The sequence below is a fragment of the Epithele typhae genome (assembly GCF_022376455.1).
Source record: "Epithele typhae strain CBS 203.58 chromosome Unknown BXZ73scaffold_3, whole genome shotgun sequence".
NCBI lineage: Eukaryota > Fungi > Basidiomycota > Agaricomycetes > Polyporales > Epitheliaceae > Epithele > Epithele typhae.
The window spans coordinates 1,222,520-1,244,479 of NW_025954194.1; the positions used below are offsets into that span (position 1 = coordinate 1,222,520).

At 58.1% G+C, this 21,960-nt stretch overlaps 10 protein-coding genes and 1 non-coding gene across 11 annotated transcripts; 6 read left to right on the top strand and 5 right to left on the bottom strand.

The window, feature by feature from the left end:
• Positions 1–294: 294 nt before the first annotated feature.
• Positions 295–739, bottom strand: BXZ73DRAFT_39309 (ribosomal L32p protein family-domain-containing protein; the record flags this gene model as incomplete). The annotated part of the gene is made up of 2 exons (XM_048018348.1): positions 295–416; positions 484–739. The coding sequence occupies 2 exons, from the start codon at positions 737–739 to the stop codon at positions 295–297; spliced, it is 378 nt and encodes a 125-aa protein (XP_047882774.1).
• A 139-nt stretch (positions 740–878) lies between these two features.
• On the top strand, positions 879–1,337 carry BXZ73DRAFT_39715 (NADH2 dehydrogenase; the record flags this gene model as incomplete). Its single annotated transcript, XM_048018438.1, has 2 exons — positions 879–1,201; positions 1,259–1,337. The coding sequence occupies 2 exons, from the start codon at positions 879–881 to the stop codon at positions 1,335–1,337; spliced, it is 402 nt and encodes a 133-aa protein (XP_047882775.1).
• A 290-nt stretch (positions 1,338–1,627) lies between these two features.
• On the bottom strand, positions 1,628–1,720 carry BXZ73DRAFT_t18. Its single transcript has one exon. It is a non-coding gene; the product is annotated as a tRNA-Ser (tRNA).
• Positions 1,721–1,887: 167 nt separating this feature from the next.
• BXZ73DRAFT_39352 (Sm-like ribonucleoprotein) lies at positions 1,888–2,520 on the top strand (the record flags this gene model as incomplete). Its single annotated transcript, XM_048018359.1, has 4 exons — positions 1,888–1,942; positions 2,047–2,115; positions 2,182–2,297; positions 2,350–2,520. 4 exons carry the CDS (start codon positions 1,888–1,890, stop codon positions 2,518–2,520), a joined length of 411 nt encoding a protein of 136 aa, XP_047882776.1.
• Positions 2,521–2,767: 247 nt separating this feature from the next.
• On the bottom strand, positions 2,768–4,304 carry BXZ73DRAFT_39097 (uncharacterized protein; the record flags this gene model as incomplete). The annotated part of the gene is made up of 4 exons (XM_048018311.1): positions 2,768–3,011; positions 3,066–3,771; positions 3,827–3,918; positions 3,973–4,304. Coding segments are annotated over 4 exons (1,374 nt in total), but the record flags the coding sequence as incomplete, so codon positions are not given.
• A 4,513-nt stretch (positions 4,305–8,817) lies between these two features.
• Positions 8,818–10,086, top strand: BXZ73DRAFT_96909 (uncharacterized protein; the record flags this gene model as incomplete). Its single annotated transcript, XM_048027198.1, has 5 exons — positions 8,818–8,857; positions 8,957–9,172; positions 9,245–9,347; positions 9,405–9,798; positions 9,853–10,086. 5 exons carry the CDS (start codon positions 8,818–8,820, stop codon positions 10,084–10,086), a joined length of 987 nt encoding a protein of 328 aa, XP_047882778.1.
• A 540-nt stretch (positions 10,087–10,626) lies between these two features.
• BXZ73DRAFT_96910 (phosphoglycerate mutase-like protein) lies at positions 10,627–11,868 on the top strand (the record flags this gene model as incomplete). The annotated part of the gene is made up of 7 exons (XM_048027199.1): positions 10,627–10,660; positions 10,711–10,741; positions 10,803–10,816; positions 10,876–10,995; positions 11,060–11,125; positions 11,205–11,707; positions 11,761–11,868. The coding sequence occupies 7 exons, from the start codon at positions 10,627–10,629 to the stop codon at positions 11,866–11,868; spliced, it is 876 nt and encodes a 291-aa protein (XP_047882779.1).
• Positions 11,869–12,017: 149 nt separating this feature from the next.
• On the bottom strand, positions 12,018–14,043 carry BXZ73DRAFT_87321 (MEMO1 family; the record flags this gene model as incomplete). Its single annotated transcript, XM_048024517.1, has 9 exons — positions 12,018–12,101; positions 12,158–12,407; positions 12,457–12,591; positions 12,648–12,759; positions 12,814–12,926; positions 12,982–13,050; positions 13,107–13,245; positions 13,480–13,481; positions 13,883–14,043. 9 exons carry the CDS (start codon positions 14,041–14,043, stop codon positions 12,018–12,020), a joined length of 1,065 nt encoding a protein of 354 aa, XP_047882780.1.
• Positions 14,044–14,845: 802 nt separating this feature from the next.
• Positions 14,846–16,993, top strand: BXZ73DRAFT_87323 (kinase-like protein; the record flags this gene model as incomplete). Its single annotated transcript, XM_048024518.1, has 4 exons — positions 14,846–15,910; positions 15,964–16,399; positions 16,453–16,570; positions 16,630–16,993. 4 exons carry the CDS (start codon positions 14,846–14,848, stop codon positions 16,991–16,993), a joined length of 1,983 nt encoding a protein of 660 aa, XP_047882781.1.
• An 878-nt stretch (positions 16,994–17,871) lies between these two features.
• Positions 17,872–19,671, top strand: BXZ73DRAFT_87324 (translation elongation factor; the record flags this gene model as incomplete). The annotated part of the gene is made up of 10 exons (XM_048024519.1): positions 17,872–17,880; positions 17,906–17,930; positions 17,999–18,133; positions 18,190–18,284; positions 18,340–18,435; positions 18,462–18,551; positions 18,606–18,746; positions 18,798–19,114; positions 19,166–19,578; positions 19,634–19,671. The coding sequence occupies 10 exons, from the start codon at positions 17,872–17,874 to the stop codon at positions 19,669–19,671; spliced, it is 1,359 nt and encodes a 452-aa protein (XP_047882782.1).
• A 360-nt stretch (positions 19,672–20,031) lies between these two features.
• On the bottom strand, positions 20,032–21,524 carry BXZ73DRAFT_73944 (dienelactone hydrolase; the record flags this gene model as incomplete). Its single annotated transcript, XM_048021959.1, has 13 exons — positions 20,032–20,208; positions 20,260–20,331; positions 20,399–20,416; positions 20,473–20,607; positions 20,663–20,671; positions 20,728–20,756; positions 20,813–20,873; positions 20,924–20,953; positions 21,004–21,029; positions 21,084–21,143; positions 21,201–21,271; positions 21,335–21,350; positions 21,407–21,524. 13 exons carry the CDS (start codon positions 21,522–21,524, stop codon positions 20,032–20,034), a joined length of 822 nt encoding a protein of 273 aa, XP_047882783.1.
• Positions 21,525–21,960: the final 436 nt, after the last annotated feature.

The window sequence follows — 21,960 nt, forward strand, 5'->3', positions numbered from 1 at the left end:
CCTGGTATGTTATGTCATTTGCGCGACCTCTTGTCCTGACGAATACCATGAATTATCGTCATGATGTCACCCAGGGGCATATAAACTCCAAGTTGGGACTTGCCCACATGAATCTGGCAGTTCTAGCATCAACTGTTGCGTCGTAGTCTCCGTCGCAAGTGCGTGCTGAGCGGCGAGAAAGTTCTATGAAATGAATTATGAGAGTTTAGATTCTATTACGGGTGAGATGGGAAGGTCAATATCCCATTGTGAGAGACGGAGGATCTAACGCACACACTAGTCTACCCCCACAACTCACAACTCTGCTGAGCCCTCGGCTTTCCGAGCCTTCCACTTCAGATTGATATCGCGATAACATGTGGGGCAGATGTGATGGGCGAGTTTAGTTGACCCGCAGCTTGGACATTGAACGAAGTCTGGTACAAACGTGGGCGTGTTAGACATGGGTACTCTACTGGGCTAGGAGAACGTAGCACGACTTACTTTCTTTGTCCTTCAAGCCCTTATTCGCACTCCGCATGTTCTTTCGTGAGTGCGAGACCTTCTTTTTGGGGACGGCGAGCAGCCACGGGGGAAAGAGCTCGAGGAGGGAGGACAGTGGAGGGATCGCCCACGTGAACGGCCTCTGTGTGGCCAGGAAGGAAGGAAGAAACGCAGCAGCAAGAGAAAGCCGCGGAAGAGGAAGCCGCGGGACGGCAAGCCACGAGCGAGACTGATGGAGAGCCAACGCTGCCGCCATGGTAGTTGAGGAGGAAGGGATGGGGCGGAGAGACTGGCAGGTCGGCGCGTCCGTGTGCCAACGCGCGCCGCGAACCTCCGGGCGTCTCGACGCAACTTGCGAGCTCAGCTGGCCTTCTCACCCTCCACCATCGCCTTCCATGTTCCGCTGCACCCGCACCCTCCTCACTGCAGTCGCCAAGCGGTCGACGGGCATTACCGGACTTCAAGTGTCCGCCAACCCGCTCCCCGAGCTCAAGAAGACGTATGAGGACACCCTCCAGGCGCTCTCAGCCATCCCGCAAGCCTCCGTCTACCGGCAAGCCGCCGAGGCCCTGACGCAGCACAAGCTCAAAGTCCTGGAGCGCGCCAACGGGGATGTGCACGCGGCGGAGAAGGAGCTGAACGAGGGGCAGATCGAGGAGTCCATGGACATTGCGCAGGACGAGCTGTCCGTTGCGACCAAGATGCTTGAGTGGAAAGCGTGGGTCAATCATCTCCTTCCGTGTAGGCACGAATATTCACACTTCACGGACGGCAGTTGGGAGCCACTGGAAGAGAAGCCGGAGCCCGGACAGTGGACGTACTTTGGGAAGGAGGCCACCGCGTCGACACCATAAGCTTTGTTGCACTGTACTATGCATTCGACTGCCCACACCTTCTACCCATCTTGCACGGAGCACTCGCGGCGAGCGATCCCTTTCTGCATAACGCGCGAACACGTCCATGCTGCAGCGAACTTCAACGACCAGGAGTGGAAGGATGGAGCAGGTCATGTCCGAGAACGTCCGAAACTCGGCTGAGATGGCTACACACTCTTAAAAGGGATGGCCTGTACATGTTGTCAATATGACATACAGTGCAACGGAGATGTTTTAAAATGTTTGACGTTCGACTAAAGAAAAAGATTCGCTGACAGCAGGATTTGAACCTACGCGGGCAACGCCCAAGTGATAATGAATAGAATTCAAATCACTCGCCTTAACGACTCGGCCATATCAGCTTGTGTTAGAACAACCCCATTACATATAGACCCACATAGCACATCGAGACGCCATTCCGCCGTGTGCGCCGTCAAAATGGCGGAACGGACAAGTCGGACTGCACTCGGACTCCGGAAACGCTCAGACGAACGTCCACCCTCACCCGTAAGGGTGCCTCGCCAGCGCAATGGACTCCCTGATCCCATTCACAACCTCGGGCTCGCTCGTAGACTGCGTCGACAGTACGTCTATCCAAAGTCCGCGTACTCGAGGTGCACCCTGAGCCCAATTCCCTTGCCACTCTCTGTCTCCCTCCCCATGTCCCCCCTCCGTCGGGCACTCCTAGGGAAGATGTTGGTGGTCCTTCGTGATGGCCGGAAGCTTCAGGGAGTGTTGCGTTCTTACGATCAGTTCGGTGAGCCGTCCCACGTCGCTTCCGCGCGGGTTAGGGGACGCGTTAACAGTCCGTGGCTTTCTGCAGCAAATCTTGTGCTCGAGGACACTGTAGAGCGAATATACCACGAAAATGTGTTTGCGGAGGCATGGCGGGGGTTGTTCCTCATTCGTGGAGAGAACGTGGTGCTGCTTGGCGAGATTGTAAGTCTCCCGACGGTCGTGTCGCTCTGTTCGATCTCAAGCTTTCATACAGGACCTAGATCAGGAAGACGACATTCCCCTCACACAGGTAGATTGGGCTGAACTCGAGCCGTACCACAAGCAGGAGGTCGCGACGAAGAAGAAACGCGAAGACGACAAGTCACAGTTCCTATATGAGGAAAAGGGCTTCTGCAGGGAGGGTGGAGAAGGCGATGGATACTGACCGACGATTGCACTGGCTGCACCCAGCTTCCTGGACCTCTTGATCTTCATCGTGTCGATGCACCCCCTACACAGGCAGATTCATTACACCTTGGGGGGCATCCGGACTGTTGTATTTACCTCACATTGTTGTCGCACACACGTAGTATCAACCTGACAGCGTCGATCATCGCGTGCATAGCTTGTAAAAGAGCACATTGCGACATGTTAACGAAACTTAATCTCATCAGCATCTACGCAACCAAACATCACTTCTTCTGCTTCCCCTTCTTCCCCGACACTCCGTTTGCTTTCGGTTTTGATCCATTTGTGAGCGCATGTCCGTTGGGCGCCGTAGAAGCGAGCATGGGGAGCATTAGCGGCCGCTCGGGCGCGCTCATCGCGTCTTCAAGTTGCTTCCGGATCTCGCGCTCCTGTGTCGTCAGCGCCCCCATCGTCTTCTCCTTCAGCTCCTGGTCGAAGTCGAATTCACTGGCGCGAAGTTTGCGCCACCTGCCAGACGAGTGCTCGGTGAAACGCTCTAACGTCGAGATGAGATGTACGTACCCGCTGTGCCGAGGGCACACCTTTTCGCCCCTACACCACCACTCCCCGTCCTCTACCGCCTGACCATCCACCTGCATCGGATCCTCGAGGTCCCCATTACTGACGGGCTGCGGCGCGTGACCCTCCTCATAGCTCTCCAGCACACCCGCGCCAAACTCCATATACTCGTCGTCGTCGAAGCAAAGCCGCTGGTCCCACCCGCACTCGTCGACCATATCGGACCGCTCGCCGGCGAGAGTGAGGAGCTTCTGCCGCCAGAAGACGATCTCGAGCTCCTCCTTGAGCTTCTCGCGCTTGGGCCCGATCTTATCCAACTCGACCTGCAGTCGGGCAATGAGCCGGTCCCGCTGCGTTTTGCGCGGCCGCTGGACTTCGAGGGTCTCCTGGACGAGGTTGTTGACGGGGGTGCCGCCGGGGCGCCGCTCGTCCTTGACGACGCCGTTCGGACCGCTAACGACGTGCACCTTCACCACGACGCCCTCACGTTGCTTCGTGTCCCGGACGCTGGCCCAGAGGACGGCTTGGTCGCCACCCCACCCTTCGATCCGCTGCTGCATGTGAGCGATTCCGCATTCGTCAGAGCAGAACTTGGAGAAGGCCCCACGGGACGGCTTGTGGCATGCGGAAGAGGAGGAGGGGTGTGGGTGCTTGAGACCAGCCATGCAGCGCTGCTTGTAGGTGGTTTTTAGGTTGACATCGGGGTTCGCTGTGAAAGTCCACGTCAGCTCGACCATTGCTATTGCCGGAACGAGATGGCCCACCTTCAATGCAAGGCGGACAAACGAATTGGTCGATGAGGTCAACCTCCAAGTCATTGATGCCTAGACATTGGGTGTGATACCACTCGTCGCATCTACAAGCATATTAGCTCTCCTCATGATAGTAATGTCACAATGCTGAAACGCACCTATCGCAAGCAATCATAACACGGTCCTCGTCGTAGCTCGTTTTGCAGATGCAGTAAAGCTTATCGTCCCCCTCTTCCGTCTCAAGCTCCTCATCTTCCTCCGGCTGAGGTTTGGGCTTGGGGGCCGGGGCAGGTTCCACGGGCATTTCAGACGTAGAGCGTGATCGAGCGGCTCCAACCGCCGTAGGAACGGCTCGCTTCGTGGCAGTAGCCCCAGCCGTGCTTTTCTTGCTCTTGGCCACATGAGCAGCACCCGAGGGGGTGAGGCGCCCTGAAGAGCCAGCAGCCTCATCCGTCTCTTTGGTCGGTTTCGCCTTCTGTCGCGGTATCGGTTTGGGCTTGGCTTTGGCAGGCTTCGGCTTTGGAGCAGCCTAGGATAGAATGTTGGCAAAACGATACAGGTTAAGTGGGTCCATTCTCACCTTCGATGGCGCTAAGTCCTTCTCCTTCTCCTTCTCCTTAGCACCGGACGGGGCGCCAGCCTCCGCTTTGCCAGCCTTGCCGACCTCCTCTTTCTCCGCCTTAACAAATCCCGACTGAGCCGTACCAGTTTTCTGACCTGGTGGAGCAACAGGCGGAGGCATCACGATGCGCTCAGAAGGAGCTGGTGAACCGGAGGCGACGCGCAGCGGAGGAGTGGCCTCGCGTGAAGATTTTTTCACCACAGGTTCCTTGACCACAGGTGGCTTCTCGGGTCGAGCGGCATTTGTAGACGGATGGGAGGCTTTGCTTGCGGGAGCGACGTGCGAGTGGGTGTGGGTATGCCTAGGCTTCTCGTCGATCAAGTCCAGCAACTCATCATCTAGGTCGTTCGCCATCACGACATCGGAGTCAGCGCCCTTGTCTGGCGTTGTGCTCAAAGCGAGATCGAGCTCAAGCGCGAAATCGGTGTCTCCATCAGATCGAGGCGTTGAGGCCGCCTGGTGGTACGTGGTGTGGTCCTGAGCGATATCGTCAAGCTCCTGTTCCAGGAGAGCCGTGGGCGTCGGCGAGCGTAGGGGACTAGGACGCTTCTTTGCACTAGATCGTTTGGATGAAGGGCCAGGACGAGGGGGAGGAGAGGGTTCTGAGACGTATGGCGATTGTGGAGGTTCTTCAGGAGGCACCGATGAACGCCGAGACGGTGCGGGGGATCCGTCTGCGAAATGCTCAAGCAACCACTCATGAGCGTCCTCTTCCTGAGCGGGCTCAGAGCGTTTGGGCGGCGGCTTCGGGATAGGCTTTGGCTCGACCTTCAGCGCGGGCTTTGGTTCAGGCTTCACTTCGGGCTCCGGAACTGGTGCTGGTGCTGGCTTCACCTTCGGCCTTGGCCGAGGTTTCGGCTTCGGTTTCGGCTTTGGTTGTGGTGCGGGTACCTCCGTAGGTCGACTGCTTCCTTCGCCATTCTTGTCCTCCTTCGCTGAGACCTTCAGAACAGGCCGCACACTGATATCTGCAGGAAATGAAGGGAGCGCTCCCTGCTCCGTTTTGACAATGACCGGGACCGGGACCGGAGCCGGAGCCGGGGTTGGAGAAGGAGCATCCACAACCATGGCGGCCACGACGGGAACCGCAGACAGCACCAAGGGTTCCTCGGCAGGAAGCTTAGGTGACAGCGCGAGCATCTTCATCGGCAGAGTTTGGGGAGATTTAACAGCCACTACCGCAGGAGGCAACGATGGAGATCCCATACTCACGTCCTCCACCGGCGTGTCGCGCACGATGTCGGCAGCAGGCGGGATAGAGGGTTCGTGTGCATCCACGGATGCCTCTGCCGGGGCGAAGACGGGTACCGGCGGGTAGGTATTCTCAAGGCGTTCGGGAGAAGACAGATCGATATCCAGCTTCACATCCTCAATAGGGAGAGTCTGTAGAGCTTGGATTGATGGCGATGACCTGTCGACCGGCCCAACGTCTTCGGCCTCTGTCTGTACTGTCGATACGACCGGAAGAGGATGGACATCTGAAGGCGGTGGAGAGGATGAAATGACTGGAACTTCGACCTGATGTTCCGCTTCAGGAGGCGTGTGGGACGGCTCTGGATGTACATCCACCTGAAGAGGTAACGGTGAGATATCGACGCACGGAGATGAGCCGGGGGTGTCGCGAGAGCATAAGCCTCAGTTGGACGAGGCGAAGGGACCGCGACAAGCTCATCCACGGGTGGAAATTCTTCAACTGATACCTCGGGCTGCTGAATGGGTGATGGCGACTTGACCACCTGGGCCTTCTCCACGTGCGCAACTGCCTGTTCTCGTGTTTCCGTCCCCTTTTTCCTCCCCATCACACTCGCGGCGGAGGCCACAACTGTCGTGTCCGGAACGTTCGCATTGTCACATAGCCCCTCTTGTAGCTCTGGGGTCGGAAGAGACGGCGAGGAAGAGAGGTTGAAGGTCATTCGAGGAGGGCTGTATCGTGCCGGCTCAGGAGAAAGCAACTGTGCGATGCTAGTGCGTTTGGGAACCCTAGGCGGCTCTTGGCTTGGCTGAGCGTGGCTGGATGCGTCTTCGGGGTGCATAGTTATTGATGGAGGGTGTGGCGTCGAAAATGGCGGAGGAGGAGGAGCAAATGATGTCGTCGAAGAAGCGGCGGCACTGGGTTGCCCGGTGCTGAAACTACCAGTCTTGCGCCGTCTTTTGTTCGGTGGTTCTCCATCATGCGTACTTTTCATACCCCCAAGTGGGATTACGGCAAGTGAGTTCACGCGAGTGTCGTATCGAGGGGAGGGGAGCATTGGACTCCGCTGTAGCACCGGAGAATGGGTTGGAGGTAGCGGAGGTGGGTGCCGATTCAGCACAGGGCTCTGAGAGGCCCTACGAGCCGTCTCCTTCGCTTCCAAAGAGGTCGGATGCTCACCGCTCAGCCTTCGCCTTTCCTCCGTCGCAGCCTGCACCAGTGCCTCCAAACCTCCCAGTCCACTCAGTCCGCTCGAGGTCGGGCGGGGTCCCAGCCCGATGTTGGGAGAGCGTGGAGATTCGGCATTGAGCAGATTGGGAAGTGCTGCCGCCGAGTGTCGTGGGGTCGATGACGAAGGTTCGGTTTGTGAGAGCGACGGAGCACGGAAGCGAGGTCCCCGCGACGTGACAGTCTCTTGACTAGAGACAACTGTCGCATTCGATGGCGCTCCGGGACTTTGGGCGTGCGACAGGGGCTGGGGAGGAAAACCTGGCCCTGACAAATGGGAGTACGGTGAAGACTGCGTCATTGGACGATAGGTAGACGAGGGCGAGTAAGTCGTTGGCCGAAGGCCGACCTCTGGTGATTGGGGGGCTCGTCGGGTAGCCTGTGCGTGATATAAAAGAGGAGATGGTTGGTGTGGTGGAGAATGCGAGAGAGCGTGCTGCTGCGTGGGCGGCGGCGGATAGGGCGACGACGCCACGGAGTCGGGACGAATACTTCGCGAAGAGGTTGGCGGTGAGAAATAAGAAGCGGTGTCTTGCAAACGATACTCCGCACGATTCGGGTCTGAGCTTCGACGGGAGGAGGAGGAAGAAGTGGGCTGAGGAGCAACGTGTGGCTGGTGGTGTGTGAGATGGTAAGGTCGGTCACGGCCTCCAGATGAAACCATGATCCTGGAACTACTGGCAAATGTGTCTGGGGCCGCAACATCATCCCTGTAGCCTCTTCTTGACCCAGAATGGACAACCGCATCATCTACCGGGGGTGAAGGGGTATATGCCCTAAGCTGTCCGGGCTGCAAGGCAAGAGGAACGGTATGGTGACTGTCTCGGCTCGGCCCGGACGTTGTCCTGCTGCGAACACGACCTGTATTATGGAGGGGGGGAGGCTGATATGTGGAGTCCACGAAGTCGTTGGGGGGTGGTATGCCAGGGCCTGAGAGTATCTGAGGATACAGAGGCTCTGCAGGGGCGGGTGGCTGAGGATGTTCCGTGGTTGGTCATCGGCGCAGAGCAGCGAAGAGATGGTGAGACGGCGACTGCCCATCCTTCATAAACAAGGGGGCCCGGAGTGGAGTGTGGGACCTGAGTGCTTCAGTCGCCGTGGCGGGGAGCAGGGTCGGAGACAAGGAGTAGGGCGAACTGCATCTTAGGTGAGAGGCTCAGGGCGCCGCTATAGGCTCTCTGGTCACAGGCGCATCTCGCCGAAGAAACGCTATCATGCACATGTCCCGCACTGGTCCTACCCGCCGATCGTCCGTCGAGGACCACGCGTGCAGCGCTCCGCCGCTAGCGCACCTTCGCAGCCTTCCCCTCGAATCACCTCGGTCGCTCGAGCCTTGGGCGGGACAGCCTCGGGGCGGGAACACGGGCGTGATCGGCCAGCTTCCCAACGAGGCAGGGGTATTGTCACAGCTCACACCGGCAATGAAAGGAGGAAAAGATGACATTGAGATGTACAACGAGACATTGCGACGCAGCCCACACAGCGACTACGAAGAGTCAACTGCTGAGACCGAAGTCCCATCCACAGAGCACGAGTGCGTCGCACCCAAGTCCCATCGTTCGCAGCCGGAGCCTTCTCGTTCTCCAGCCCATTATGACGGTCTCAAGGTCCTCGACCCACTCAAGTCCAGCGTGCTGGCGAGCAGATCATCGTCGAGATGCTTTTGAAGGCTGGAGAAGAAGAGATGAGTACAGGGCAGGCACCGAGGAAGGGACTTGGCTCACCTGTGTTTAAGCGTTGAAGAGCACGGTCGGGCCCACCCGGGTTTATAAGGGTGCGAAGAACTGTACAGCGATCGGGGGTGGCTTACCAGGACCCCGGGCGCGCAGTCGGGGTCCCTGCGCGGGCTGAATCTGGGCAGAGACTTTGCGAGCCCCTCACGCCCCCTGCCGCCAATCTACTTGACCGTACTCAGGGAATTCCACCCCTTCTGACTCTGAAAGTCGGCCCCGTGTCTTCAAGATGTCGGTGGCCAGCAGGAATCCGTTTGCCCTCCTCGATGGTGCGTTTCTACTCTATGCACCCATTCCCCCCATCTTCCAATCCGCATCGCGCCCCACGATTTCTCGACGACCGACTGATTTCGCTGCGCATACACCAGATGATGCTTCGCGGCCGGCGAGCCCATCTCCTGCCGCTACGGCCAAGCAGGCAGCGCCTGCAGCCACCGCCCCCGCTGCTCGCGATGGTGCCCAGAAGACCCGTGGTGGTCCTGCCTCAAGAGGGGGCCGCTACTACCAACGCGGCGGCAAGACTGCTCCTCGTGACAAGGAGAATGCTGAGGCTGCTGGTGACGACAGCGAGCCCAAGAAGCGTGGTAAGCCGCCTTGAGCTGCACTACCCCATCATCCTCACAGGTTTCCTCTCTCCCTGTACTTCTGGCATCCAGTCGATGGCGAAGGCCGTGGTCGTGGCCGTGGCCGGGGACGCGGCGATCGCGGACGAGGTGGTCGTGGACGCCCCTTCGATCGCCACAGCATGACTGGCAAGACGTACGTACTCCTTTCGATATCGGTGATTGTATGGTGATTTATCCCGTGATCGTTTAGCGACTCAGACAAGAAGGTCCACCAAGGTTGGGGTGGCGACGAGGGCACTTCCGAGCTGAAGGCCGAGGCCGCGGCCGTCACCGACGCCGCCGCCGAGTCCAACGAATGGGGCGCAGCGGCCCCGGCTCCCGATGCTGATGCCTGGGGTGCTGGTCCCACCGATACCCCCGCCGCCGAGGGCGCTGCGGACGAGAAGGCTGAGCGCAAGCCCCGCGAGCCCCGCGAGCCTGAAGAAGATGACAACACGCTCACCCTGGACGAATACCGCAAGAAGCAAGGCGGCCTGGACATCGTTCCGAAGCTCGAGAGTCGCAAGATTGATGACGCAGCGTTCAAGGATGCCGTCGTCGTCGCCAAGAAGGACGAAGAAGAGAGCGCCTACTTTGTTGGCAAGGTATGTTGCTTGATGTCCTCTCAAGTGAAATAGATCTAACCGTCACCGTTATAGACGAGGTCTGCTCCTAAGACCAAAACCAAGAAGGAGGAGAAGGTCTTCATTGAAATTGATGCTCGCTTTGAGCGTCCGGCGCGCGGTGGTCGCGGCCGTGGTGGAGACCGTGGTGCCGAGCGCGGCACCCGTGGTCGTGGCCGTGGCGGAGGTCGTGGTCGTGGTGCGAACGGGACGGGCACCACTACGTCGCTTAACGTGAACGACGAGACCGCCTTCCCCTCGCTGGCCTGAAGAACATACTGGCTCGCGACTCGGCCGTTGACTCCCTCCTTATAACCCGGACCCGACAAAAAGTGGAGTCACATCCTCTGATCCCTGCTTGTGCCGTCGTTGGTGTGTCTTGATATCTGTGCGCTACTCGTGCATCGTCGCTGCCTCGTGTTTCTCCCTCTATCTCCATCATTTTGCTCCGCGTACCCTGTCCTTCTGCTCGCGATTCCGTAGTAGCCGTCTCACTCACTTCACATGACATATGAACCAAGACTATGCACGGTATATTATGCTCTTTGGCACATCATATATAGTCGTGTTGTATACGAGGTGTAAGAACATCGATGCAGTTTGCGCCCAGCGTATTTTCCAGCCTGAACGTGGGTCCTCCTTGGTGCTGACAACGTGCGGAGACAGCGGTTCTCATTGGACCAGAAAGAGTCTGGCGGCGAATCACCGCGTCTCCGAAGCTGCCGTGCTGGGGTCGACCCGAGATCGGCGAGCTGATAGTGAGGTGTATTGTCGCCTCTCTACTTCCGCCTCCACGGGCTCCTTCGCGGCATGACAGTCGAGTACATTTACATTGCCCGACATGGTAAACACCACTGGCCTAGCTTTCACGCTCGCTCTCTGACTACTCTGCAGGCTATCGCATGAACTGGGTCACGGATGACTGGTACGTACTACAGCTGTCGAGCTCGTCGGACATGACTCACGGACCACGGTCCGCTTTACAGGAAGAGTGCGACAGGTTCGGCTAGAGACAATAGCTTCCAAGCCCTTATTCATGACCCACGCACACTCTTACAGGTCTTCCTCGCGACCCAGCTTTGTCGCCGACTGGGGTGACTCAGGCTGAAGAAGTGGCCGAATTCTTCAAATCGCTCGCACCTGAAGAGCGCCCAACTGCGATATTCTCCTCGCCATACTGTAGGTGTAGGCGATTTCGTGTCAATTGATAAACAGCGTAACCGGGAATCACCCCCACCCCCAGATCGCTGCCTGCAAACGGCGAAGCCGACCGCTGAAGCGCTCCAGGTCCCTCTCTTCGTCGAGCACGGTCCGTCCCCTCGAAGCCCTTCCCCGCCCTGCTCGCTCTGCTGACCAGAACCCGTCCTGCTCGTCATGTACTCGGCCAGGCCTCTCCGAGTGGTACTCCCAGGTCGAGCCCAACACCGGGCTGCACCCGCGCCCGGGGCCCGCGTCTGAGCTCCGCGCACACTTCCCCCAGGTCGACGCCGAGCGGTGGCCGTCGCTCTACTACCCCTCGCGCAAGGGCGAGTCCGTGCCGGCGGTGCACGACCGCTCCGGTGCGCTCATCCGCGCGCTCGTGCCCGCCGTCGAGGCGCGCTTCGACGGCGCGCACCGGCGCATCCTGCTCGTGAGCCACGCGGCGACGGTCGCCGCGCTCGCGCGGGAGCTCGTCGGCGACCGCGAGGCGCCGCTGAGCGTCGCGACGTGCTCGATCACGGGCGTCCGGCGCAAGGACCTGGGCGCGGAGGAGGTGCTCGGGGGGTTCACGCTCGAGAGGAACGCTGAGGTCGGGCACCTCTCGGAGGGCGCTCAGCGGCCTTGGGGCTTTCATGATGCCGAGTACATCGTCGACAGCCGGTGCAAGGGCAAAGGTGGTGGGGATTGGAACGTGAGCCTCCCTGTTGACGGTGGTTCGGGAGAATACTGATTCGATTTGTGCAGGTCGTCGCCCACCGTGGTGAACCCGGCACCGAGAACGAGCTTGACCACCCGGTTGGCCTACAGGTTCATCTTCTGCCCGTTGAGGTTCGAGAGCGCCTGAAACTTTGAACGCCGTTGTCGCCAATACCTTGTCCAGACGATATCCATAGAGCATAGAGGTAGAGAATGGCACACGGGCATATATTGACATTAGTGTACAGGGAACTTGGTTGCTGCTGCTTCAGTCCTATCAAAGTCTTATACTTCATGCTGTACATCTAGAACGTCACATATGCGCTAGCGTAACTGACACTGGAATCCTTGATGGTCATACAGGGACTGCTTTGTTCGTACCGCACCCACTTGAGCGACGCCCCGTCCCTTCTTCCTCCAGTGCCGTGAGCGCGCCAAGCAACACTCCTATGGGGTGCCGTCCGCAGATCGTATTCTTCGTCCTCGCCAAGTAATCGGCGAACATTTGATGGGCTTGGCCCGCCCGGAAGGGAGGCATCGTAAGGAGCTCCATAGCTTCGTGGTCCAAAGCCGAGATGGATTCATGAATGGGGTGCTCCTTCATACTCGCCGGCGATATGTCAGAGCGCGAGAGCCGTATAGCGGTCGTGGGCGGAGGGCGAGGGTAATAAAAAGTATACTGGAATCTCAGACCCCTTGGCTAGTGTCAGCAAGTATCTTCTATTGCAAGTTAATCCCACTGACCAGTGGCAGAAGTCACTAGAGATTACAAAGATCGTGTCTTCGCGGGCCAAGTATGGAGCAAGGAGCTGGCCGTACGACACCTCCTTCTCGTAGCTGATCGCGCCCACAAGGATAGGCACCACTTTGATGTCCTGCCTGCGCATGCGCATCTGGTGTTAGAGGCCGTTCCGCATCGCTGAAACACTGCGCACCCTTCGAAAACCTTGCGGATGTAGGGTAAATGCATTTCGATGCTATGCTCGTCTTCATCGGTTTCGAGCGACATTTCGGTGAAACGACCGATCTTCTTTAGCTCGTTCATCGCTACGCATGTGTGTCATGTTTTCGTGACACTTGGAAGAAATGCGATCCGCCTACTATCTGTGTCTATAGGGAGCCCACCAAGCGGCGTTTCGTATTGAGAGCATCGCGAGAGAGCGCAACCGTCTAGGTAGACGTGGTGTGAAGGGCCCAAGATGAACACCCGCTTTCTGTACGATTATCTTTGTTAGCACTAAAAGGAAGGGCCAAGAGCGCGTTACTTACATCCCTGTAACATCTATACTCTTGTACGCCCACGCGGCCGCGGCACCCGAGTAAGAGTATCCGGCATGACTAGCCATAGTGTTACAACATCATCGCAGAGGCAGATAAATCGTAGGTTTGCTCACGGCGCGATTATAGCCTTTGTCCCGGAGATTGGAGGCTTGAAATTGTCTTCGGGTGCAGGCGTCACCCCCGCCAACCAGCCTGTGAGCTCTTGATCCAACTGAGACTGGTTACCGGTGTACCAGGAGTCCGCATGTGTCGCTTGTCCGTATACGCAAGTGATGCATGAGCCGGGGGAGCAAGATTGGAGAGATCGGAGTGATGCTCACCTGGAACTCATGGTGGATACAGAGGTGGGTATCGGGAGGCAGCGGCACAGGGACAAGAACAGAGCTGCGGGTTGTCTCAGCAGAGACGCCGAAGACGGGGCCTCGTTTTGTATGCTTTCCTTCGAGGTCGTGGTCGAGGTCAGAGGCAAGAACGCTTCAGCCGCACATCTGGAACAAGCCCAGTCTGTCCAATTGCATGCGCTCGGAGTCTCCGGACGCACCAGATCGGTCCATTTGCCATTATCTACATCTGACGCCTGCCGCCCACCTCGACCTCGACCGCATTCACGCAGCATGTTCAGCGATGCGCACCGATCACGCTCACGAAACGAGATATCTGCGGTGAGGCCTGGATCATGGTCGCATGTCGATTGTGCTCGGCATAGTCAAATGGATACATGTGGTGGAGGAACATCAAGTGGGACAGCAGTAATACGGACAACGACCTTTTACTCCTCTGACCGCAGACGGGCCGCAGGGTTGGTGACCTTGACTCCGAGAACCTTCGACCTATCCCGCACCAGAAAATCAGACTACACGCATTAATCCGAGGTGATATCCCGACGTACCTCTCAAGGATCAGTGTCCGGTTGCGGCTGCTCACGTTGTGCGCGATCTCCGCTGCGAAGCTTTTGTTGTGCATCAAGAGCATGTCAACGTCCCGGACGTTGGTGACCAAGAACTTCTTGAGGCCGTTGGGGAGGAGGTGGCGGGTCTGTATCAAACGCATGAGGGGTCTGCGAGTACGCACACGAGGACTTTGGATGTTACCTTCTTGTTGCTGCCGTACCCAATCTATGCGAAGTCCAGTTGTGAGAACGGAAACGGGAGGAGCATACATAAACGAACCTTGGGCATGGGCAGCTGGCCCTTGAAACGACGCCGGACACGGTTATCAATACCCTTGGGTTTCCTCCATGCCTCCTTCACGCTCTTGTAGCGGTCAGACTGGTGGCGCCTGCAGTTATGCTCAGGATCTGGGGAGGTGTGCAGGCAGCCTGTAGAGCTCACTTGAACGGTTTGGTGCGCTTCTTGACGATGGGGACCTTGACCATGGCGAACTGAGGCAGCAGCGACGTAAGCAAAAAGGTTGCGGGTGATATGCCAGCCAAGTCCCGCCAGTCATCCACAAGTGCGGATAAGCATCCAACCTCTTGCTGGTCGTGTCTGCCGTCAAACGTTGCACTGACAGGATTCTGGGATGCAGGAACGTCGTATTGAACGAGAATCAGGACGGACTCACGATTATTGGGGCTTGAGGACGGCGTTGGCGGGGGTGTGCTGAGCTCGAGGACGACACCAGATGCGCGCGCGGGGAGACGGGCGCCTGTTCCACGTGGGGACGGGATGCCGAGCGAGCCTTGGGACGTGACGCGTGACGCTTATCACCTGGGGTCGGGCGGTGGCAGGCTGGCGAATTGAGAAGGGAGGTCTCCAGATCGAGTCGCGTCGTCCCATTGGATCCGGCAGGGAGACGACGGTGCCACGACGATCCATGCGTCCCAGCTTCGCCTCCAACCACCACGATCTGCATGGATGAGGAATACGACTCCAGCTCAGAGGACGAGTTTTTGTGGACTGCAGCCAGTCGGCTCAACCACGGACGCGGTGGCGAGCAATTGCTCACGTGCGCCCTCATAGAGCCGCCGTCTCCCAAGCCGTCACTCCGCCTTTCGCGTTCCCGTTCAGCCCCACCATCTTCCACTCCCTCCCTCTCACGCACTCGTCACCGCCCAAAGGGCCTCCCCCCTTTGCAAGGCATCATGCTCGCGTCCCACGCCGTCGACCTCTCCCTCGACAATGACGACGACTGGATAGCTCCTTCCTCTGGTCCCCAGCTATACCGCGCAGCCAGCGTTGGCAATAGCTGGGGAGTCACCTCCATCGGCCGCGGCTTCAAGTGGAACAACCACAAGGCAGAAGATGAAGGTTCCAGCGATGAAAGCTGTCTCCAAGTCGCCCCCGACTCTCTTCTCAGTCTACCCAAGGACAAGCCAAGTCTCATCCGTCCAACTCGTCCAGTGTGGCTCAGCTCTTCCGCAGTGCCACGCTCTGCGGCAACAAACGGCATGCCCAAGATCTCTACGTCCTTCACTCCCCCCACGCCTTTCACCCCCATGTCTCCTCGGACAGGTAGTTTCATCGCTGGTCCTCTGACTCGGTCCCCCGCTTCATCCCGACCACCTTCTCCGCGGTCATTCACATCTCGTCCAACCTCTCCGATGGTGCCCACGGCGTCTTCCCTATCCCTCCGCAGTGCTCTTTCAAGTACACCGTCTTCTCCCCGATCTTCTCAAATGCCCCGCATGCGGCGTCGATCTTCTCAACAACGCGTGTCGCTCGTGGCCGGGCGTGTCTCAATAGCTCCGGTGGAAGCATCTCCGATGCCGTCTGGTCCCCAGAAGCTAGTCCGGACCAGCAGTGCGGCGAGCTTCCTTAGCGTCGCGAGCAGCGTCGGACCACCGACCCCTGGAGAAAAGGCATGCCCGACTGGCGACAGGAGCATCTCTGAGTTTGTGGTCGAGCGCGAGATCGGGCGTGGGGCATACGGACTGGTCAAGCGTGCTCGGGAGATGATGGATGACGGGACAATGGGGGTGAGTCCTTGTGGAGCGAGTCAGAGAGTCGGTAGATTGACGTTTTCTTGCAGCCCCCGCTTGTCATCAAACAGATTATCAAGTCGCGTATTCTGGCGGATTGCTGGAAGCGTCATCCGAAGTTTGGCACCATCCCAATAGAGATTTATGTCATGTCCGCAATCTCCACCACACACTATGTTCTCCCTCCACCGCGCCCCTGGGACCCCCTTCGCCGTAAAGCAGATGCCCAGAATGATTGGGTGGAAGGCAAGGTCGTAAGCGGACACCCTAACATTTGCCCCCTCCTAGACTTCTTCGAGGATGACCACTACTATTACCTCGTTCTTCCGTCTACAACCCCGGAGCCCAAACCGGATGAGCCGCAGCCGCCTTCGGACCTCTTCGAACTCGTAGAGGGCTTCCCTCACGGGCTGCCCCCAGATCTTATCCGAACTTATCTTGGCCAGATCGCTGACGCCGTCGGATTCTTACACTCAAAAGGCATCGGTGAGTCTGACCCGTCTATACGTAAGTTTTGCATGTTGAAACGCGGGATGCAGTTCACCGAGACATCAAGGACGAGAACGTGGTGCTGGGCCCCGACGGCAAATGCGTTCTTATCGACTTTGGAAGCTCCGGGTTGGTCAGGAAGGGCGGCTGGGACACCTTCAGCGGCACGTGAGTGCATATCGTCCTCCATCTGACCCTGATGACCCTCAACCCGTGAGACCTTCCAGCCTCGATTACGCTGGGCCTGAGATTCTCCGCGGTGAGCGATACTACGGAAAGGAGCAAGATGTCTGGGCTTTCGGCGTCGTCGCGTACGTGATGCTGGTCGGCGAATGCCCGTTCACGACAGCAGCCGAGGCGCAGGATGGTCTCGAGTCTCCGTTCGCCACGGCGTCGATCGCGCTGGACGAGCGCTGCGCGGACGGCAAGGAGAAGGATGGCGAAGAAGATGACGGAGGTGGGGCTGTCGGCGACGCGGCGGAGCTCGTTCGCGCATGTCTCAAAGTGGACGTGAACGCGCGACCAACGTTCCAGACCATCCTCCAGAGCCGGTTCCTCAGCGGGAGCGGTGGGTGGGGCATGGAGGCGTAGTCGCCGACGAAAGTACTTAGAAGATCCATGGAAAGTGCGTGCGACGCGGGGTCGCTTCGCGTCATCGGAAGTGTCTAGCTGACGGGCTGATTGGACTTGGCTTTTGTAGATGCGGACCACCGGAATGCTATCTGATCGCTTCGCGCCCCCGGAGCGGGATTCGAACGCGCCCTTGACCTCGTTGCAAGTCATGCTATCTTCTTCCATCCATCCATCGCTCGGCACCCCCGAAGGGACATTTATCTCGCACTCGCTCACGCCCGTTCTGTACACACCATAATGTTATCGACCCCATCGCATCGTCCCTCGTTTTGGCCGCATCTGTTCTCCTACATGCCCCCTGTCATCCATACGGTGTATTGCGTACGTAGTAACTAGCCATGTGCAATAGAAATTCGAATTTGTCTCGCTCCGCACTCCCCGCTGTCTGCGATCGCCCGGCAACCTGGGCCTGTGCCATTGCTTCGAGCCCGTCGTGCGTTTTGCCTGGATCTCGCGCGCTCACACGCCAAATCGGCGGCCCGGACGGTGACTCCGGGCAGGCGCCGGAGCCGCGATGGGGGGTTTGCACCGTAATCAGCAAGATCTCTATCGATCATCTAAAATTTTTGAGGCCGTGCGGGGGGATATAAACCTTAAGATCTCGTCCACACCAGGTTTCTTCTTACCCTCATCCCCCCCTCTCGTCTCCCCCTCCTTCACACTTTCTTTTGCGTGAGTTTCTTCTATGATTTATCCCTTGTGGTCTAGGATGTCGGCGGGCAGTCGCGCGAGCGAACGCGCCGTCGATATTGATGTCGCGCGCTCGTCCGACATCTACCCGCCGGCTACTCGTCCGACCGATGCGCGACCTCCTTCGATCCCGACCTTGTACTGACATGGGCCTCGCAGATCTGCCTCAAAATGGGAAAGGATAAGTCCCACGTTAACGTCGTCGGTGAGCATCGCTTGGCATGTCGACCATGTCCCCAGTACTCATCATCGTCCATCCGCGATCGCCTCTAGTCATCGGCCACGTCGATTCCGGCAAGTCGACCACCACTGGCCACTTGATCTACAAGTGCGGTGGTATCGACAAGCGTACCATCGAGAAGTTCGAAAAGGAGGCTGCTGAGCTCGGCAAGGGCTCGTTCAAGTATGGTGAGTACATCTAGGCGCTCGCATGTGATTCTTTATCTAATCGAAGAGCGTCTCAGCCTGGGTGCTCGACAAGCTCAAGGCTGAGCGTGAGCGTGGTATCACCATCGATATCGCCCTCTGGAAGTTCGAGACCCCGAAGTACATGGTCACTGTATGTTATTTTTTTCTTTGTAAATATGGTGGATGTATTCTCATCACCTCTCCAGGTCATCGACGCTCCTGGCCACCGTGACTTCATCAAGAACATGATCACTGGTACCTCCCAGGCTGATGCGCTATCCTCATCATTGCCGGTGGTACTGGTGAGTTCGAGGCTGGTATCTCCAAGGACGGCCAGACCCGCGAGCACGCCCTCCTTGCCTTCACCCTCGGTGTCAGGCAACTCATCGTCGCCGTCAACAAGATGGACACCACCAAGGTACGCAGTTCTCTTCTGGCTTCCTTTAACATCGTATCAACGACATTGCTACAGTGGTCAGAGGACCGCTTCAACGAAATCGTCAAGGAGACGTCCACCTTCATCAAGAAGGTCGGCTACAACCCGAAGGCGGTCGCCTTCGTCCCCATCTCTGGCTGGCACGGTGACAACATGCTTGAGGAGTCGGCCAAGTACGTATGCGCACGGTAATTACTCATGTTCATAGCCTGATGTCGCCTTTTCCAGCATGCCATGGTACAAGGGCTGGACCAAGGAGAACAAGGCGGCGCCGTCAAGGGCAAGACCCTCCTCGATGCCATCGATGCCATCGAGCCCCCCGTCCGTCCCTCCGACAAGCCGCTCCGTCTCCCCCTCCAGGATGTCTACAAGATCGGTGGTATCGGTACGGTGCCCGTCGGTCGTGTCGAGACTGGTATCATCAAGGCCGGCATGATCGTCACCTTCGCGCCCACGAACGTCACCACTGAGGTTAAGTCCGTCGAGATGCATCACGAGCAGCTCGAGCAGGGTTCCCCCGGTGACAACGTCGGCTTCAACGTCAAGTGAGTGCACTGCTCTTCGACGAAATTGACGGATGCTGATCATCATCGCAGGAACGTGTCGGTCAAGGATATCCGCCGTGGTAACGTCGCCTCCGACTCCAAGAACGACCCCGCCAAGGAGGCCGCGTCGTTCAACGCCCAGGTCATCATCCTCAACCACCCTGGTCAGATCGGTGCTGGTTACGCGCCCGTCCTCGATTGCCACACCGCCCACATTGCCTGCAAGTTCGCCGAGCTCATCGAGAAGGTCGACCGCCGGACGGGGAAGACGATGGAGGCGTCGCCCAAGTTCGTCAAGTCTGGTGATGCGTGCATTGCCAAGCTTGTCCCGAGCAAGCCGATGTGTGTTGAGGCCTACAACGAATATCCCCCTCTTGGTCGTTTCGCCGTCCGTGACATGAGGCAGACGGTCGCCGTCGGCATCATCAAGAGCGTCGACAAGACTGACAAGTCTGGTGGCAAGGGTAAGCGCGCTTTTTGACTGCAGCATGACATGATGTTGACCAGTATGGGTTGCAGTCACCAAGTCAGCGGAGAAGGCATCCAAGAAGAAGTAAACTTCTTTGACGCGGTCTTCCTTTCCCTTCGGTCCCGTCACGCTTTCTGTCATCTCATCTCGCATGGTATCTCTAACTGTCGCAACTGTGTTCTTACCACCTCCCCCCATTGTTGTATTCACGATCACGAAGCATGCCGCCGGTCTCACGGGCCGCGGCTCATGTTCTGTAATGTCGTACGTTGCGTAGAGGATGAGAAGAAGTCAATTGATTGTAGCGTTGCTCTCTTCGCACTCTGATATTATCTGCTGTGTGACCAGTCAGGAGTTCCATGGGGATGTTCATGTACGCCTAGACCAGTATGCAATTCGATTCTCATTGTATCGTACACAGCGTGCATGGAAGCGTCACTACTTATGTTCAGCAGACATGCTCGATCTCTGCGCCATCATCGACCTTATCACCGAGGTCTCGGCCAACAGTCCTCTCAAAGACCTCCATCATGAAGGTGAAGAGAGAACGGGTCAAGGCGGCGTCCCAACGACCCTTGGAGGACTCGTCACGGATGAAGGCGTGCTGAGCTTGGACCTCGAGGAACTATGGGCAATGAGGGCTAAGGGTGGGACGAGAGCAGATGGGTTGACGAACCGAGGCAGTCACATTGGCGTCTTCCAGCGTCTGGCGGATGAGGTCACGGCCTGGACGGGGAACGTGTGTGTCCTGGTGCAGAGAGAGTAGTGAGAAGGAGGGCGCGCGCGAAGGGCAGGATGGGGTGGAATGCACACACCTGTTTGCCAAATATCATCTGGGGCGGGCAGCGGTGAGAGTGAGAGAGAGGAGGACGAGGGGAACGGGACGCACGACGAGCTCGGCGTTCATTTCGCCGGCGCGGACGCGGACGAGGGAGTTGTCGCTCTTGCCCTTGCCGAGCGTCGCGGAGTGGATGTCGGTCCCGAAGAAGCAGACGGAGGCGAGGACGCGCTTGTCGAAGCCGGCCTGCGGAAGGGTGAGTTGGGTGTGCGGTGAGGGAGGCGCTGGGCGAGGTGCGTACCCTGAACGCCTGTAGAGGTGCGAAGGTTAATTTTGGGAGGAGGGTAAGAAAGGGGAGGCACGGACCAGGTGTCCGCCGAGGCACATGCCAGTCGCTGAAGGGAGACAGGTGAGGGGTGAACACGGGCGAGCAATTTCACGGGGCGTTCACCTGCGATGCGCCCGTTGCAGTTCTTCAGGGAGCACAAGAGGTCGATGGCCAAGGCTGCGTCCTGGCACCGGATATGAGATCGAGAGGTAGTAGCGATTGAGGGATGCAGACCTCGTCGTAGGCCGCGATCGTTTTCTCAATCTGGTACACGTTCAGTGCTGGGGATACGCAGCGTGCGTGCGGATTCTGACCTTGTACTTGTTCCCCCGATCGGTGCCTAAAACCTCGTGTGCAGTCATGCTATGTCAAAGTGATCAGGACATTGTCGCACCTTCGACGTCATACGGGATGCCCTCAGGGCCTTCGAACTCATGGTAGGTCGAGGGGCACGCTTGAGGGACGTGAAATTGAATGAAAGGAAATGACAATCGTGAGTTGAAGAACATACCAACGACAAAGCCCTGGCTGGCGATCTGGCCCGCGAAACGTTCAACAGGTCCGGTCACTTGGTAGATCTCACTGGCACAAGCGAAATGCCGTCACACGCTGCTGCAGGGGCAAACGATGTGCTATGCTGCGCACCTGAAGCAAACAACACCTAAAAAGAGGCGAGACGTGAGCATCCATCAGAGGCGAGGGAGTCGATGGGCGTACCAGGGAACTTGGCGTTCGGATAGCCTGGGACGGAAGGGGCAATGACAAAAACCCTGATAGGGCGACCATTGGGGTCAAGCTTGGACGGGACGTCGTGGAAGGTCTTGGTGACGAGCATCGTCGCAGTCTGAGTGCAGGCGAGCACAGAACTGAGAGAGAGCCATATATAAGCCGTCTACGCTGGACTGCATCGCGATGGGATCCGATTTCCGGACCGGGGACCGTGGAGTCTAGACGCAAAGACGACCGCTGCTGCACGACTCCGCTGATCAACGTTCAACCGTCCCCTACTCAGACACCCCTGCGCGAGAAGACACCCGCGCGAAGACGCCCACGACCAGCACGGACGCCAGCCTCCACCGCGCTTTCCCCGTTGATGCACCCCACACGCCTTGTTCTCTTTCCCCTCTTTACTATACTACTACTGTACACATACTACTGTACTAATTCAAACACTCCGTCACATCACGGTCACCAGCCCGCTGGGCGGACGAGATTTGGGCGCTTGTCACGCGTCACCGGGGCATCTGTCGAAAATCGCAAACGAAACCATA